At 65.2% G+C, this 17,315-nt stretch overlaps 2 protein-coding genes and 1 long non-coding RNA gene across 3 annotated transcripts; 2 read left to right on the top strand and 1 right to left on the bottom strand.

Annotated features, from left to right (window-relative positions):
- Positions 1–555: 555 nt before the first annotated feature.
- Positions 556–3,614, bottom strand: LOC308052526. The gene is made up of 4 exons (XR_013923564.1): positions 3,503–3,614; positions 2,292–2,360; positions 1,226–1,280; positions 556–569 (listed from the first exon to the last, which is right to left on the bottom strand). It is a non-coding gene; the product is annotated as an uncharacterized lncRNA (long non-coding RNA).
- Positions 3,615–6,924: 3,310 nt separating this feature from the next.
- On the top strand, positions 6,925–9,679 carry LOC308052524 (lutropin subunit beta-like; the record flags this gene model as incomplete). The annotated part of the gene is given in 3 exon segments (XM_080364605.1): positions 6,925–7,170; positions 9,442–9,495; positions 9,497–9,679. Coding segments are annotated over 3 exon segments (483 nt in total).
- Positions 9,680–10,612: 933 nt separating this feature from the next.
- Positions 10,613–16,908, top strand: GRWD1 (glutamate rich WD repeat containing 1; the record flags this gene model as incomplete). The annotated part of the gene is made up of 7 exons (XM_080364606.1): positions 10,613–11,033; positions 12,474–12,591; positions 13,165–13,312; positions 13,920–14,184; positions 14,688–14,827; positions 15,450–15,644; positions 16,573–16,908. 7 exons carry the CDS (start codon positions 10,613–10,615, stop codon positions 16,906–16,908), a joined length of 1,623 nt encoding a protein of 540 aa, XP_080220732.1.
- Between the last annotated feature and the right edge of the window lie 407 nt (positions 16,909–17,315).

Raw genomic sequence — 17,315 nt, 5'->3', positions numbered from 1 at the left:
GGGGGGAGGGGGGGGGGTCTACCCGGATGCCTGGGTCCCCCATTGTTGCGAGTGGGGGTGCCCGGACGCCTGGGTCCCTTTTTTGGAAGGGGGGGTGGTGCCTGAACTCCTGGGTCCCCTATTGGTGGGGATTCACCCGGACGCCTGGGTCCCTTTTTTTGGGGGGGGGTCTACCCGGACGCCTGGGTCCTTATTTTGAGGTGTATGTGTTGGGGGGGGGAGGGTCCAAACTGACCCCAATTAACCCCCTAATTAATTAATTAACCCCCTTAATTAACCCCCCCCGAACATTTCAGGCCTTTTATTTCCAGACAAATTGGGGGGGGGGCAGCAAAGGGGGGGGGAGGGGCAGCAAAATGGGGGGGGGGGCCCCCCCCAGCCCCCCCCAGATTTCAGGGCTCCGGAGCCTCAAATAAACTGGAGAGAGACCTGGGGGGGAGGGATGGGGGTGAAATGTGGGGTCACAAAAAGGGGGGGGGGTGGGGAGGGTCCCCCCAATTTTGGGGGGGGGGGGGAGGGGGGGGGTACTTACTGCAGCAAAGCCCCCGAGAGCTCGTCCACGAGGCTGCCTGAGAAATGGGGGAGGGGGGGTTGGGGGGGGCCTGGGGGGCTGGGACCCCCCCCCCCCTACACACACACACCCCCATGGGGATTGGGGGGGGCTGGGAGGGGTTATGGGGGGTCTATGGGGTCTATTGGGGTCTGTGGGGGTCTATGGGGGGTCTATGGGGGTCTATGGGTCTATGGGGTTTTTGGGGGGGGGTCTATGGGGGGTGTTTGGGGGGGGGGTCTATGGGGCTCTATGGGGGGTCTATGGGAGGTCTGTTGGGTCTCTGGGGGGGGTCTATGGGGGGGTCTATGAGGGTCTATGGGGGTCTATGGGGGGGTCTATGGGGGGGTCTATGGGGCTCTATGAGGTCTATGGGGGGGGTCTATGGGGGTCTATGGGGAGTTTGTGGGGGGTGTTTGGGGGGTCTATGGGTCTCTATGGGGCGCTATGGGTTGCTATGGGTCTCTATGGGTCTCTATGGGGTATCTATAGGTCTCTATGGGTCTCTATGGGGTCTCTATGAGTATCTATGGGTCTCTATGGGGTATCTATGGGGTATCTATGGGGTATCTATGGGTCTCTATGGGTCGCTATGGGGTATCTATAGGTCCTCTATGGGTCTCCATGGGTCTCTATGGGGCGCTATGGGGCGCTATGGGGCGCTGTGGGGCTCACCGGGCCGGCAGGCCGTGTCGCACAGGAGGGGACACAAGTAGCAGAACTGGCAGCCCTGGGGGGGACACGGGGTCACCGAGGGGTCAAAGGTCACCGAGGGGTCACCAAGGGGTCACCGAGGGGTCACAGGGTCAGCCAGGGGTCACAGGGTCAGTCAGGGGTCACGGGGTCACCGAGGAGTCACAGTGGGGTCACGCCAGGGTCAGGGGTCACCATGGGGTCGCAGTGGGGTCACCGTGGGGTCACCGAAGGGTCACCGAGGGGTTGCAGTGGAGTCAGGGGTCACCATGGGGTTGTGGCAGGGTCAGGGGTCACCGCGGGGTCACTATGGGGTCAGGGGTCATGGTGGGGTCAGGGCAGGGTCAGGGGTCACTGCGGGGTCAGGGTGGGGTCAGGGGTTGCAGTGGGGTCAGAGGTCACGATGGGGTCACTATGGGGTCAGGGGTCACGGTGGAGTCACAGAGGGGTCATGGTGGGGACATGATGGGGGTCAGGGGTCACAGTGGGGTCACGGTGGGGTCAGGGCGGGGTCAGGGGTTGGCAGGGGGGTCAGGGGTCACCATGGGGTCACTGTGGGGTCACAATGGGGTCAGGGGTCACGATGGGGTCAGGGGTCACGGCAGGGTCACTATGGGGTCAGGGGTCAGGGCGGGGTCAGGGGTCACGGTGGGGTCACAGTGGGATCGCGATGGGTCAGGGGTCACCATGGGGTCACCATGGGGTCGCAGTGGGGTCAGGGCGGGGTCAGGGGTCAGGGGTCAGGGTGGGGTCAGGGGTCACTGTGGGGTCATGGTGGGGTCACAATGGGGTCAGGGGTCACTGTGGGGTCATGCTGGGGTCACAATGGGGTCAGGGGTCAGGGCGGGGTCAGGGGTTGCAGGGGGGTCAGGGGTCACCGTGGGGTCACGGTGGGGTCGCGACGGCATCAGGGGTCACCATGGGGTCACAATGGGGTCGCAGTGGGGTCAGGGCGGGGTGAGGGGTTGCGGCAGGGTCAGGGGTCAGGGCGGGGTCAGGGGTCCGGGCGGGGTCAGGGGTCACGATGGGGTCAGGGGTCAGGGGTCACCTGGCAGGGGCCGCAAGTCCCCCCGGGGTCGCTGTCGGTGCAGGGGCAGCGGGGGCACAACCCGCAGCGCTGGGATGGGGGCACAGGTCAGGGGTCACCGGGTCAGGGGGTCAGGGGTCAGGGGTCAGGGGGGACCCCAAACCCCAGGGGGTCCCCAATTGCCCCCATGGCCCCTGACCCCCATGGCCCCACGTCCCTGTGTCTGTGTGTCCCTGTGTCCATGTGTCCCCATTATCCCCCCATATCCCCCCATGTCCGTGTGTCCCCATGTCCCCATATCCCCCTGACCCCCATCCCCATGTCCCCCTGTCCCCCCTTGTCCCCCCCGTCTGTGTGTCCCCATGTCTGTATGTCCCCCCAGTCCCATTGTCCGTGTGTCCCCATGTCCCCTCATATCCCCCCTGACCCCCCCATATCCCCCCATTGCCCCCCCCATATCCCCCCCATGTCCCCCAATGTCCCCCATGTCCATGTGTCCCCATTGTCCCCATGTTCCCCCATATCCCCCTGACCCCCTGTCCCCTTGTCCCCGTGTCCGTGTGTCCCCCCCAGTCCCATTGTCTGTGTGTCCCCATGTCCCCCCATATCCCCCCATGTGTCCCCATGTCCGTGTGTCCCAATATTCCCATGTCCCCATGTCCCTCTCTCCCCATGTCCGTGTGTCCCTATGTCCATGTGTCCCCATGTCCCCATATCCCCCCATGTCCCCCTATATGTCCCCATGTCCCCATGTCCGTGTGTCCCCGTGTCCATGTGTCCCCATATCTCCCCATGTCCCCCCATATCCCCTCCATGTCCCCATGTCCATGTGTCCCTGTGTCCGTGTGTCCCCATATCCCCATATCCCCCATGTTCTCATGTCCGTGTGTCCTCATGTCCCCATGTCCCCCCATATCCCCCAATGTCCCCATGTCCCCCCCATGTTCCCCCATGTCCCCATGTCTGTGTGTCCCCATGTCCGTATGTCCTCATGTCCCCCATGTCCCCCCATGTTCCCCCATGTCCCCCATGTCTGTGTGTCCCCGTGTCCGTGTGTCCCCCATATCGCCCCATGTCCCCCTGTCCATGTGTCCCCATGTCCCCCCATATCCCCCTGACCCCCCATATCCCCCCATGTCTGTGTGTCCCCATGTCCGTGTGTCCCCATATCCCCCCATGTCCCCCCATATGTCCCCCGTGTCCGTGTGTCCCCATGTGTCCGTGTGTCGTACGGCGCAGAAGCTGCAGTAGCGGCAGATGGAGCCGGGTCGGTATCGCCCTTCGGCCTCGTCCTCCTCATCCTCATCCTCATCATCCTCCTCATCCTCATCCTCATCGCTCCCTGCAGCGGGGCGCCCGGACGCCTGGGTCCCCTGCCCGGACGCCTGGGTCCCCTTATAGACACCTGAGTCCCCCCACCCCGGATGCCTGGGTCCCCCCACCCCGAACGCCTGGGTCCCCTCCCCGGACGCCTGGGTCCCCTCACCCGGACACCTGGGTCCCTGCTCCCGGACGCCTGGGTCCCCCCTATCCCGGACGCCTGGGTCCCCTTATAGACACCTATATCCCCCCACCCCGGATGCCTGGGTCCCTGCTCCCGGACGCCTGGGTCCCTGTCCCCGCACGCCTGGGTCCCCTCCCCGCACGCCTGGGTCCCTGGTTCCCGAACACCTGGGTCCCCGCTCCCGGACGCCTGGGTCCCCGTTCCTCACCTTCCTCCTCCTCGGAGCTGCGCCCCTCCCCCTCCCCCTCCTCGGAGCCGGGGGGGGGGCCGGGGGGGTCGCCGGGGGGCCGGTTGCCATGGGAACGCCCTTGGTCGCCGTGGGGACGGGGGGGGCGACCTTCGGCCTCGATGTCGTCATCATCATCATCATCGTCGTCATCGGGGGGGGCCCCGTCGCCATGGGGACGATCCTGGGGGTCCCCGTTGCCATGGTGACAATGGGGATGGTGATCCAGGGGGTCCCCGTTGCTATGGTGACGTTGGGGGTCCCCGTTGCCATGGTGATGATGATGATGATGATGATGATCCTGGGGGTCCCCGTTGCCATAGTGATGATGATGATGATGATCCTGGGGGTCCCCGTCCCCATAGTGATGCTGGGGGTCCCCGTTGCCATGGTGATGATGGGGATGATGATCTTGGGGGTCCCTGTTGCCATGGTGATGATGATGATGATGATGATCCTGGGGGTCCCGGTTGCCATGGTGACCTTGGGGATCCCCGTTGCCATGGTGACGATGCTGATGATGATCCAGGGGGTCCCCGTTGCCATGGTGACGATGCTGAGGATCCTGGGGGTCCCGGTTGCCATGGTGACCTTGGGGACCCCCGTTACCATAGTGATGATGATGATGCTGCTCCAGGGGATCCCCGTTGCCATGGTGACCTTGGGGACCCCCGTTGCCATGGTGATGATGATGCTGATGTTGCCGGGGGGTTTCCCCGCCCCCCCCCTCCCCCTTTCCCCCCCACCCCTCCCCCCTCCCCCCCCCGGCGGCGGCTCGAGGCCGTTGCCATGGGGACGGGGGGGATCCCCGTTGTTGCCGTGGGGAGCGGGGGGGGTCCCCGTTGCCATGGGGACGGGGGGGGTCCCCGCGCGCCCCCCCCAGCAGCAGCAGCCCCAGGATCAGGCCCCAGCGAGCGGCCATGGCGGCGGCGCCGAGCGACGGCGGCAGCTGCGCCCCACAAATAGACACGGGGGGGCTGGGCGGCCCCGGACGCCTGGGTCCACGGCGGGGGGGGGCCGCCCGGACGCCTGGGTCCACTGGGAGGGCCGCCCGGACGCCTGGGTCCTTCCCCTCCCCCCTCTATGGGGGTCTTCCCATCCCCCTATAAATAGATCCAAGGACACTCGGACGCCTGGGTCCACTATGAAGACAACCCCCCGGACGCCTGGGTCCACTTTGAAGACCCCCCCCGGACGCCTGGGTCCTTTCCCTCCCCCCTCTATGGGGGTCTTCCCATCCCCCTATAAATAGACCCAAGGCCACCCGGACGCCTGGGTCCACTCTGAAGATCCCCCCGGACGCCTGGGTCCACTGGGAAGGTCGCCCGGACGCCTGGGTCCTTCCCCTCCCCCTTCTATGGGGGTCTCCCCAACCCCCTATAAACAGACCCAAGGCCACCCGGACGCCTGGGTCCACTATGAAGACCCCCCCCGGACGCCTGGGTCCTTCCCCTCCCCCCTCTATGGGGGTCTCCCCAACCCCCTATAAATAGATCCAAGGCCACCCGGACGCCTGGGTCCCCTTCCAAATCTCCCCTCCCCCACACTTATGGGGCAGCCCCACATCAATGGGGCGGGGCGGGGGGGGGGGGGGAGGGGCAGAATCTGCTCCCCCTCCCCCCCCCTCGCTAGAAATGGCCGCCCCTCCCCCACCCCCCCTATAAATACATACGGGGGGGGGGGGGTGGGTCACCCGGACGCCTGGGTCCCTGGAGGGGGGGGGGGGAGGGGGGGTGGGGGGGGAGGAGGAACCCAGGAGTTCGGGCTCAGGGACACGCGGGGGCGCCAAGGACCGGCGCGGGGGGGGGATGGGGGGGACCCGGACGCCTGGGTCCCTCGGACGCCTGGGTCCCCCCCCCGCGGCCTTGGGGGGGAGGGGGGAGCGGGGGTGGGGGAGGGGGATAAAGGGGGGGACGGACCGAGGGACCCGCGCGCCATGGGGGGAGCGCAGGTGAGGGGGGGGACCCCAAATGTGGGGAGATGTGGGGCTGGGGGGGCAATGGGGACCCCAAATGTGGGGAGATGTGGGGCTGGGGGGGCAATGGGGACCCCAAATGTGGGGAGATGTGGGGCTGGGGGGGGGGTAATGGGGACCCCAAATGTGGGGAGATGTGGGGCTGGGGGGGGCAATGGGGACCCCAAATGTGGGGAGATGTGGGGCTGGGGGGGCAATGAGACCCCCAAATGTGGGGAGATGTGGGGCTGGGGGGGGGGTAATGGGGACCCCAAATGTGGGGAGATGTGGGGCTGGGGGGGGCAATAGGGACCTCAAATGTGGGGAGATGTGGGGGTAATGGGGACCCCCAAATGTGGGGAGACGTGGGGCTGGGAGGGTAATGGGGACCCCAAATGTGGGGAGATGTGGGGCTGGGGGGGGCAATGGGGACCCCCAAATGTGGGGAGATGTGGGGCTGGAGGGGCAATGGGGACCCCAAATGTGGGGAGATGGGGGGCTGGGGGGGGCAATGGGGACCCCAAATGTGGGGAGATGTGGGGCTGGGGGGGCAATGGGGACCCCCAAATGTGGGGAGATGTGGGGCTGGGGGGCCAATAGGGACCCCCAGCTATGGGGCTGTGGGGCTGTGGGACCCCCATCTATGGGGCTGCCCCCTATTTTGCAGGTGCTGGTGCTGGTGACGCTGCTGGGGACCCTGGGGACCCCCCGCGCCGTGGGGCGCCCCACGGATGTGTGGGGCGGCCCCATAGATGCGGGGCGCCCCATAGATGTGGGTCATCCCATAGATATGGGGCGCTCCATAGATGTGGGGCGCCCCATAGATGCGGTGCGACCCAGAGACGTGGGGCAACCCATAGATGTGGGGCGACACATAGATGTGGGGCGACCCATAGATGTGGGGCGCTCCATAGATGTGGGGCGCCCCAAGGATGTGGGGGGCGGCCCCATAGATGTGGGGGACGGCCCCATGGATGTGATGCTCCCCATAGACGTGGGGGGCAGCCCCATGGACGTGGTGCTCCCCATAGCCGTGGGGCGCCCCATGGATGTGTGGGGCGGCCCCACGGACGTGTGGGGCGGCCCCCCGGGGGTGTGGGGCGGGGGGCGCCCCCCGTGCGGCCCCGTGAACGTGACGGTGTCCCTGGAGAAGGACGAGTGTCCCCAGTGCCGCGCGGTGACGACCACGGCGTGCGCCGGGTTCTGCCGCACGCGGGTACGGACGGACGGACGGACGGACAGGGGGACAATGGGGGGGATGGGGGCATTGGGGGCAATGGGGACATTGGGGGTGATGGGGACATTGGGGGCGATGGGGGTGATGGGGGCAATGGGGACATTGGGGACATTGGGGGCAATGGGGACATTGGGGGCGATGGGGACATTGGGGGCAATGGGGGCATTGGGGGCAATGGGGACCATGGGGACAATGAGGGCAATGGGGACATTGGGGGCAATGGGGGCGATGGGGACAATGGGGGTGATGGGGACATTGGGGGCGATGGGGACGATGGGGGCAATGGGGACAATGGGGGTTATTGGGGTATCCAGGGGGGTTATTGGGGGGTCTCAGGGAGTTATTGGGGTCCATGGGGTCTATTGGGGTCTATTGGGGTGTATTGGGGTCTATTGGGGTCTATTGGATTCTATCGGAGTCTGTCGGGGTCTATCGGGGTCTATTGGGGTCCATGGGGACTATTGGATTCTATCGGGGTCTATTGGGTTTTATTGGGTTCTATTGGGGTCTATTGGTCTCTATTGGGGTCCGTGGGGTCTATCGGGGTCTATTGGGGTCTATTGGGTTCTATTGGGGTCTATTGGGGTCTATTGGGGTCTATTGGGGACTATTGGTCTCTATTGGGGTCCGTGGGGTCTATTGGAGTCTATTGGGGTCTATTGGGTTCTATTGGGGTCTATTGGGGTCTATTGGGGTCTATTGGGGACTATTGGTCTCTATTGGGGTCCGTGGGGTCTATTGGAGTCTATTGGGGACTATTGGGTTCTATTGGGGTCTATTGGGGTCTATTGGGGTCTATTGGGGTCTATTGGGTTCTATTGGGGTCCATGGGGTCTATTGGGGTCTATTGGGGACTATTGGGGTCTATTGGGTTCTATTGGGGTCCGTGGGGTCTATTGGGGTCTATTGGGGTCTATTGGGGTCCGTGGGGTCTATCGGGGTCTATTGGGTTCTGTTGAGGTCTATCGGGGTCTATTGGGGTCTATTGGGGTCTATCGGGGTCTATTGGATTCTATTGGGGTCTATTGATGTCTATCGGGGTCTATTGGGGTCTATCGGGGTCCATGGGGTCTATTGGGGACTATTGGGGTCTATGGGGTTCTATTGGGGTCTATTGGGTTCTATCGGGGTCTATGGATTCTACTGGGGTCCATGGGGTCTATTGGGTTCTATTGGGGTCCATGGGGTCTATTGGGGTCTATTGGAGACTATTGGGGTCTATGGGGGTCTATTGGGTTCTATGGGGGTCTGTTGGGGTCCATGGGGGTCTATTGGGGTCTATTGGGGTCTATCGAGGTCTATAGGTTCTACTGGGGTCCATGGGTTCTATTGGGTTCTATTGGGTTCTATTGGGTTCTATGGGGTTCTATTGGGTTCTATGGGGTTCTATGGGGTTCTATGGGGGTCTATGGGGGTCTATGGGGGTCTATGGGGGTCTATTGATGTCCATTGGGTTCTATGGGGGTCTATGGGGGTCTATGGGGGTCTATGGGGTTCTATGGGGTTCTATGGGGTTCTATGGGGTTCTATGGGGGTCTATGGGGTTCTATGGGGTTCCGTTGGTTACCGCGCGCCCCAGGCGGCTGACCGTGCCCCGTGGGGCACTCCGGGGTCCCTCCGCAGGCCCCGGTGTGGGTTATTGGGGTCATTGGGTTCTATTGGGTTCTATTGGGTTCTATTGGGTTCTATTGGGTTCTATTGGGGTCTATTGGGGTCTATTGATGTCCATTGGGTTCTATTGGGTTCTATGGGGGTCTATGGGGGTCTATGGGGGTCCGGGGGGTTCCGTTGGGTACCGCGCGCCCCAGGCGGCTGACCGTGCCCCGTGGGGCACTCCGGGGTCCCTCCGCAGGCCCCGGTGTGGGTTATTGGGGTCATTGGGTTCTATTGGGTTCTATTGGGTTCTATTGGGTTCTATTGGGGTCTATTGGGGTCTATTGATGTCCATTGGGTTCTATGGGGGTCTATGGGGGTCTATGGGGGTCCGGGGGGTTCCGTTGGGTACCGCGCGCCCCAGGCGGCTGACTGTGCCCCGTGGGGCACTCCGGGGTCCCTCCGCAGGCCCCGGTGTGGGTTATTGGGGTCATTGGGTTCTATTGGGGTCTATTGGGGTCTATTGATGTCCATTGGGTTCTATGGGGTTCTATGGGGGTCTATGGGGGTCTATGGGGTTCTATGGGGGTCCGTTGGGTACCGCGCGCCCCGGGCGGCTGACCGTGCCCCGTGGGGCACTCCGGGGTCCCTCCGCAGGCCCCGGTGTACCGCAGCCCGCTGGGGCGGCCGGCGCAGAGCGCCTGCGTGTTCGGGGGGGGTGCGCTACGAGCGGCGGCTGCTGGGGGGCTGCCCCCCCGGCGTGGACCCCGCGGTGGCCGTGCCCGTGGCCGTGGGGTGCCGCTGCGCCCCCTGCCCCATGGCGGCCGCCGACTGCGCCGTGCGGGGGCTGGGCCCGGCCTTCTGCGGGGCCGCGGGGGGGCGGGGGGCGCAATAAACGGGGGGACCCCCCCCCGGGACGGGACGTGATGCCCTTGGGTGATTGGGGTACGTGAGGCACTCCAGGGTCCCTTCTGAAGGACCCCGCGGGGGTTGTTGGGGTCTATTGGGTCTATTGGGGACTATTGGGGTCTATTGGGGTCTATTGGGGTCTATTGCGGTCTATTGGGGTCTGTTGGGGTCTATTGGGGTCTATTGGGGTCTATTGCGGTCTATTGGGGTCTGTTGGGGTCTATTGGGGTCTATTGGGGTCTATTGGGGACTATTGGATCTATTGGGGTCCATGGGGTCTATTGGGGTCTATTGGGGTCCCTGGGGTCTATTGGGGTTCATGGGGGTCTATTGGGGTCTTTTGGGGTCTACTGGGGTCTATTGGGGTCTATCGGGGTCTATTGGGGTTCATGGGGTCTATTGGGGTCTATTGGGGTCCATGGAGTCCATGGGGTGTATGGGGTCTATTGGGGTCTATCGGGGTCTATTGGGGTCTATTGGGGTCCATGGGGTCTATTGGGGACTATTGGGGTCTATTGGGGTCTATTGGATTCTATTGGGGTCTATTGGGGTCTGTTGGGGTCTATTGGGGACTATTGGGGTCTATTGGTCTCTATTGGGGTTCATGGGGTCTATTGGGGTCCATGGGGTCCATGGGGACTATTGGGTTCTATTGGGGTCTATTGGGGTCTATTGGATTCTATTGGGGACTATTGGGGACTATTGGGGTCTATTGGGGTCTATTGGGGACTATTGGGGACTATTGGGGTCTATTGGGGTCTATTGGGGTCTGTTGGGGTCTATTGGGGTCTATTGGGGACTATTGGGGACTATTGGGGTCTATTGGGGTCTATTGGGGTCTGTTGGGGTCTATTGGGGTCTATTGGGGACTATTGGGGACTATTGGGGTCTATTGGGTTCTATTGGGGGGCGCGTCGCCATGACAACAGGCGGGAAAAGGCGGGGGAGGGGTCGCCATGACAACGGGGGCGGGAGTCTCCATGACAACGAGGCGGGAAAAGGGCGGGGGGGGGGAGTGCGTCTCCATGACAACGGGGGCGGGAAGGCGGGGGGGGGGAACCGCGTGCGCTGGCTGACCGGAAGCGGGGCGGAGCGTGCACCGGAAGAGGCGGCGGAGCGCACGATGGCGGCGCGGCGGCGCCGTGTGTCCGAGCGGCCCGGGCGGCGGCCGCGGCGGCGGGAGGAGCCGGGGGGGGGATCCCCGGGGGGGGGGTCACCGGGGGGGTCCCCGGGGGGGTCCCCGCGGGTCTACGTGCCCGGGCTGGCGCGGCCGCTGCGGCCCGACGAGGAGCTGGTGATGGACGAGGAGGCCTATGTGATGTACCACCGCGCGGGAACCGGTAGGGGCGGGGCTAAGGGGGGCGGGGCCGGGGAGGGGGCGGGGCCGAGGGGGGCGGGGCCGGGGAGGGGGCGTGGCCAGGGGCTGCGCTATTGAGGTTAAACGGGATGAGGGCGGGGCCGGGGGAGGGGGCGTGGCCATGGGGGGGCGGGGCCAGGGGTTGCGCTGTTGGGTTTAGCCGGGGCGGGGAGGGGGCGTGGCCGGGGGGGGCGTGGCCAGGGGCTGCGCTGTTGGGGTTAAACGGGATGGGGAGGAGGCGGGGCCGGGAGGGGGCGGGGCCGGGGAGGGGCGGGCCAGGGGCTGCGCTGTTGGGGTTAAACGGTATGGGGAAGGGGGCGGGGTTATGGGAGGGGGCGTGGCCGGGGATGTTGGGGACGGGACCAGGGGCTGTGCTAGTGGGGTTAAACGGGATGGAGGAGGAGGCGGGAAAGGGGCGGGGTTAAGGGAGGGGGGTGGAGTCGAAGTGGAATGGGGTGGAGCCTGGAAAAGGGGGCGGGGCCAAGTGAAGAGGTGAGAGGGGGCAGAGTCGGGGGGTGGGGTCAAGGGGGCAGGTTTAAGTGAGGGGGTGGAGCCTGGGAAAGGGGGGGTGGGGTCAAGGGGTGGGGCCACAGGAGGGAGTGGAGCCTGAGAAAGGGTGGGGTCAAGGGGTCGGGGTCAAATGAGGGGGTGGGGTCATAATGGAATGGGTGGAGCCTGGAAAGGGGGCGGGGCCAAGTGAACAGGTGGGGGTGGAGTCGGGTGGTCAAGGGGGCGGGGTCAAGTGAGGGGGTGGAGCCTGGGAAAAGGGGTGGGGTCAATGAGTGGGGCCACAGAGGGGGCGGGGTCAGGTGGGGTGGAGCCTGGGAAAGGGGCGGAGCCAAGTGAACAGGTGGGGCTGAGAGGGGGTGGAGTCGAGGGGGTGGGGTCAAGGGGGCGGGGTTAAGTGAGGGGGTGGAGCCTGTGGAAGGGGGTGGGGCCAATGAGTGGGGCCACAGAGGGGGCGGAGTCAAGTGGGGTGGAGCCTGAGCAAGGGCGGGGGGGTGGGGTCAAGGGGGTGGGGTCAAGTGAGGGGGTGGAGCCTGAGGTGTGGGGGGGTGAGGTCAGGGGGGCGGGGTCAAGTGAGGGGGTGGAGCCTGGAAAGGGCGGGGGAGGGGTGGGGTCAAGGGGGCGTGGCCAAGTGAGGGGGTGGAGCCTGGGAAAGTGGGGTCAATAAGGGGGGGGTCAAGGGGTGGGGCCACAGAGGGGGGCGGAGTCAGGTGGGGGTGGAGCCTGGAAAGGGGCGGGGCCAAGTGAACAGGAGGGGCTGAGAGGGGGTGGAGTTGGGGGGCTCAAGGGGGCGGGGCCAAGGGGAGTGGCTCGGGGGTCAAACCAGGGAGGGGGTGGGACCTGCTAAAGGGGCGTGGCCAGGGTGGGGGGGGCGTGGCCTCGCGAGGGGGCGTGTCCCACGAGGCCCCTCCCCCAGGGCTGCCCTGCCTGAGCCTGGACGTGGTGCGGGACGCGCTGGGGGAGGGGCGGGAGCAGCTCCCGCTCTCGGTGACAGTTTGTGCGGGGACGCAGGGACCCACGGCCGCCAGCAACCGGTGAGGGACCCCAACACCCCCCCAGAACCCCCCCAGAACCCCCCTGACCCCCCCCTGAGCCCCCCATAGCCCCCCAGACCCACACTGACCCCCCCATAACCCCCAGACCCACACTGACCCCCCCATAGCCCCCCAGACCCACACTGACCCCCCATAACCCCCCAGACCCACACTGACCCCCCATAACCCACAGGGACCCGTGGCCGCCAGCAACCGGTGAGGGACCCCAAAAACCCCCCCAAACCCCCCATAACCCCCCTGAGCCCCCCAGAACCCCCTGACCCACACTGACCCCCATAACCCATGGGACCCCCCATAACCCCCCTGAGCCCCCATTACCCGTGGGACACCCCCCAGACCCACAGGGACCCTCCTGACCCCCCCCAGCCCCACACTGACCCCCCATAACCCACAGGGACCCCCCCTGGCCCCCCATAACCCCCTTGACCCCCCCAAACCGCACTGACCCCCCATAACCCACCCTGACCCCCACCATGGGTCCCCCCTCCCCACCCCGTCCCCTCCCCGCCCCGTGTCCCCCATCTGACCCCCCCCCATCTTCCCCCCCCCCAGGGTGCTGCTGATGCGGATGCAGAACCTGACGGGTTTCCGGCGGGGGGGGGACAGCGACGACGATGACGATGATGATGATGATGAGGACGAAGGGCCCCGGCTGCTCCTCGCCATGTCCCCCCACCACGGCGCCATCAACCGCATCCGGGTAACCCCCTTTGCACCCCAAAACCCCCCATTGCGCCCCAAATCCCCCCATTGCGCCCCAAAAACCCCCATTGCGCCCCAAACCCCCCCCCATCCCCACCAATATGGCCGCTGGGTTGCTATGGTGACCAAGCTTGACCTCACCAACATGGCCGCCAGGTCACTATGGTGACCAGGCTTGACCTCACCAATATGGCCGCCGGGGTCGCCATGGCAACTGGGCTTGACCTCACCAATATGGCCGCCAGATCGCTATGGTGACTGTTATTGACCTCACCAATATGGCTGACAGGTTGCTATGGCAACCGGGCTTGACTCCACCAATATGGCCGTCGGGTCGCTATGGCAACTGGGCTTGACCTCACCAATATGGCCGCAATGTCACTATGGTGACCAGGCCTGACCGCACCAATATGGCCGCCAGGTCGCTATGACAACCAGCCCTGCCCTCCCCAACATGGCCTCTTTGCCGCGCCAACCGGAAGTGGGGCGGAGCCCGCGCCGGAAGTCCCTTTTTAGCGCCGAAACCAAGCGGGCGGCGCAGGCTCCGGGTCCCCCGACCCCCCCACTCGTGTCCCCCCGCGTCCCCCTGAGCGCCGTGTCCGCAGGTGGCGGCGCTGGGCGCGGGCCCGGTGGCGGCGGCCTGGGCGGAGCGCGGGCAGGTGGAGCTGCTGGCGCTGGGGGCCGCGCTGGCCGCGCTGGACCCGCCCCCCGGTGATGACGATGATGATGATGACGCAGCTTCCGGCGGCGGGCGGGGGGGGCGGCGGCTCCTCCTGCGCGATCCGGGAGGGGCGCTGCTGCCCGAGCTCTGCACGTTCCGCGGTCACATGACCGAAGGCTTCGCTTTGGATTGGTCGCCGACTGTGCCCGGTGAGGGAAACGAGGCGGGGGGTGGAGCGGGGCTGCGCGGGGAAAACGGCACTTCCGGTTTGGGGGGGGTGGCGTCGCTTCTGGTTGCCATGGCGACGGCGCCATCTTGGGGGGGGCGGTTGGGGGGTAATTGGGGTCCCTGGGGGTTAATTGGGGTCCCTGGGGGGTAATTGGGGTTCCTGGGGGGTTAATTGGGGTCCCTGGGGGTTAATTGGGGTCGCTGGGGGGGTTAATTGGGGTCACTGGGGGTTAATTGGGGTCTCTAGGGGTTAATTGGGGTCCCTGGGGAGTAATTGGGGTCCCTGGGGGGTTAATTGGGGTCCCTGGGAGGGGGTGAATTGGGGTCCTGAGGGTTAATTTTGGCGGGAAACCTGCGCTTCCGCGGGTTCTTCCGCCCCACTTCCGGTTTGGCCGCCATCTTGGAGAGGTCAGCCCGGGGGCGCGGGCGCCATGTTGGGTGCGGGCGGCGGGTCACGTGGTGTGTTCCCCCTCCCCTCCCCCAGGGCGGCTGCTCTCCGGGGACAACCGCGGGCGCGTGCACCTGTGGGAGCCGCGCGGGGGGGGCTGGGCCGTGGGGCAGCGGCCGCGGGCGGCGCTGGGGGCGGCCGTGGAGGAGCTGCAGTGGGCGCCGCGAGAGAGCTCCGTGAGCGGGGCGGGGCTAACGGGGGGGCGGGGCCACGGGGGTGGGGGGGCTGGGTGTAGGGGGCGGGGCTACGAGACTGGGCTTGGCTGGGGGGCGGGGCGGCGGGGCGGGGTTTGGCAGGGGGGGGCTGAAGGGCGGGGCTGGGGGGCGGGACTGCGGGCGTGGCTACGAGGCTGGGGGCGGGGCTTGGCTGGGTGGCTGGGCTATGGGGCTGGGGGGCGGAGCTGGGGCTTGGGGGGGCTGGGGGGCGGGGCTATGGGGTCAATGTGGGTCTATGGGTCAATGTGTGGGGTCAGTATGTGGGTCTATGGTTGTCTATGGGTCAATGTGGGTGTCTATGGGTCAATGTGGGTGTCTATGGGTCAATGTGGGTCAATGTGTGGGGTCTATGGGGTCAATGTGTGGGTCAGTATGTGGGTCTATGGGTGTCTATGGGTCAATGTTGGTGTCTATGGGTCAATGTGTGGGTCTATGGGTGTCTGTGGGTGTCTATGGGTCAATGTGGGTGTCTATGGGTCAATGTGTGGGTCAGTATGTGGGTCTATGGGTGTCTATGGGTCAATGTGGGTGTCTATGGGTCCATGTGGGTCAATGTGGGTCAATCTGTGGGTCTGTGCCGCAGGTGTTCTGCTCGGGCGGGGGCGACTCCGCCCTGTCCCTGTGGGACACGCGCGCCCCGCCCGGCCCCGCCCAGCTGCGCGTCGGCCACGCCCACGACGGCGACGTCAACGCCCTGAGCTGGAGCCACAGCGACCCCGCCCTGGGCAGCGGGGGGGACGACGGCGCCATCAAAGTCTGGGACCTGCGCCGCTTTGAGGTCAGTGACCCATAGATTGACCCATAGATTGACCCACAGTGACCCATAGATTGACCTGGAGCAACCCATAGATTGACCCATAGTGACCCATAGATTGACCCAGAGATTGACCTGGAGCAACCCATAGATTGATCCATAGTGACCCATAGATTGACTCATAGCTTGACCCATAGATTGACCCATAGATTGACCCATAGATTGACCCATAGTGACCCATAGATTGACCCACAGATTGACCCACAGTGACCCATAGATTGACCCAGAGCGACCCATAGATTGACCCATACTGACCCATAGATTGACCCACAGATTGACCCATAGTGACCCATAGATTGACCCATAGCGACCCCACAGATTGACCCACAGCGACCCACAGATTGACCCACAGATTGACCCATAGATTGACCCACAGTGACCCATAGATTGACCCAGAGCGACCCATAGATTGACCTGGAGCAACCCATAGATTGACCCATAGTGACCCATAGATTGACCCACAGATTGACCCATAGTGACCCATAGATTGACCCACAGTGACCCATAGATTGACCCATAGCGACCCACAGATTGACCCATAGCGACCCACAGATTGACCCACAGCGACCCATAGAGTGACCCACAGATTGACCCACAGTGACCCATAGATTGACCCATAGATTGACTCACAGTGACCCATAGAATGACCCACAGATTGACCCATAGCGACCCATAGATTGACCTACAGTGACCCACAGATTGACCCACAGATTGACCCACAGATTGACCCACAGATTGACCCACAGATTGACCTGGAGCAACCCATAGATTGACCCATAGCGACCCATAGATTGACCCACAGATTGACCCACAGCGACCCATAGATTGACCCCCAAACCGCCCCAAACCCCTCCCGCACTAAACTCCACCCCTTTCACCCCTCCCCCCCCAGAGCGGGCGGAGCGTGGCCGCCTTCAAGCTGCACTCGGGCCCCATCACGTCCCTGCAGTGGCAGCCGGGGGCCAGCGGGGTCCTGGCCGCGGCCGCCGAGGACGACGCGGTGTCGCAGTGGGACCTGGCGGTGGAGGAGGACGGGGCGGGGCTTGGAGAGGGGGCGGGGCCGGGGGCGGGGCCTGGGGAGGGGGCGGGGCCGGCGCTGCCGCCGCAGCTGCTGTTCGTGCACCACGAGCGGGAGGTGAAGGAGATCCGCTGGCACCCGCAGTGCCCCGGGGTGCTGCTCAGCGCCGCCCGGGACGGGGTGGCGGCGTTCCGCACCATCAGTGTGTGACCCCCCAACCCGGGGGATGATGGGGGGTACGCGCCGTGGGGGAAATGGGGGGAAATGGGGGGAAATGAGGGGTTGGGGGGGGGGAGCGCACCCCTACAAGGGGAATGGAACGGTCCGAGGGGAACGGGGTGGGGATGGGAAGGAGGGACCAATGGGATGGGAGCGGGGGGGGAGTGGGGGGGTAGGGAACAATGGGATTAAGGGGGGGAGTGGGGGGGGGGGGTGGGGAGGGACCAATGGGATTGGGGGGGGAGTGGGAGGGACCAATGGGATTGGGAGGGGGGGTAGTAAGAGGGACCAATGGGATTTGAGGGGGGGGAGTGGGGGGGTAGGAGGGATCAATAGGATATGAGGGGAGGGGGAGGGACCAATGGGATTGGGGGGGGAGTGGGGGGGTAGAAGGGATC

Source organism: Nesoenas mayeri (genome assembly GCF_963082525.1).
Source record: "Nesoenas mayeri genome assembly, contig: SCAFFOLD_197, whole genome shotgun sequence".
Taxonomy (NCBI): Eukaryota; Metazoa; Chordata; class Aves; order Columbiformes; family Columbidae; genus Nesoenas; species Nesoenas mayeri.
This window is presented reverse-complemented; position numbering and strand designations above follow the sequence as displayed.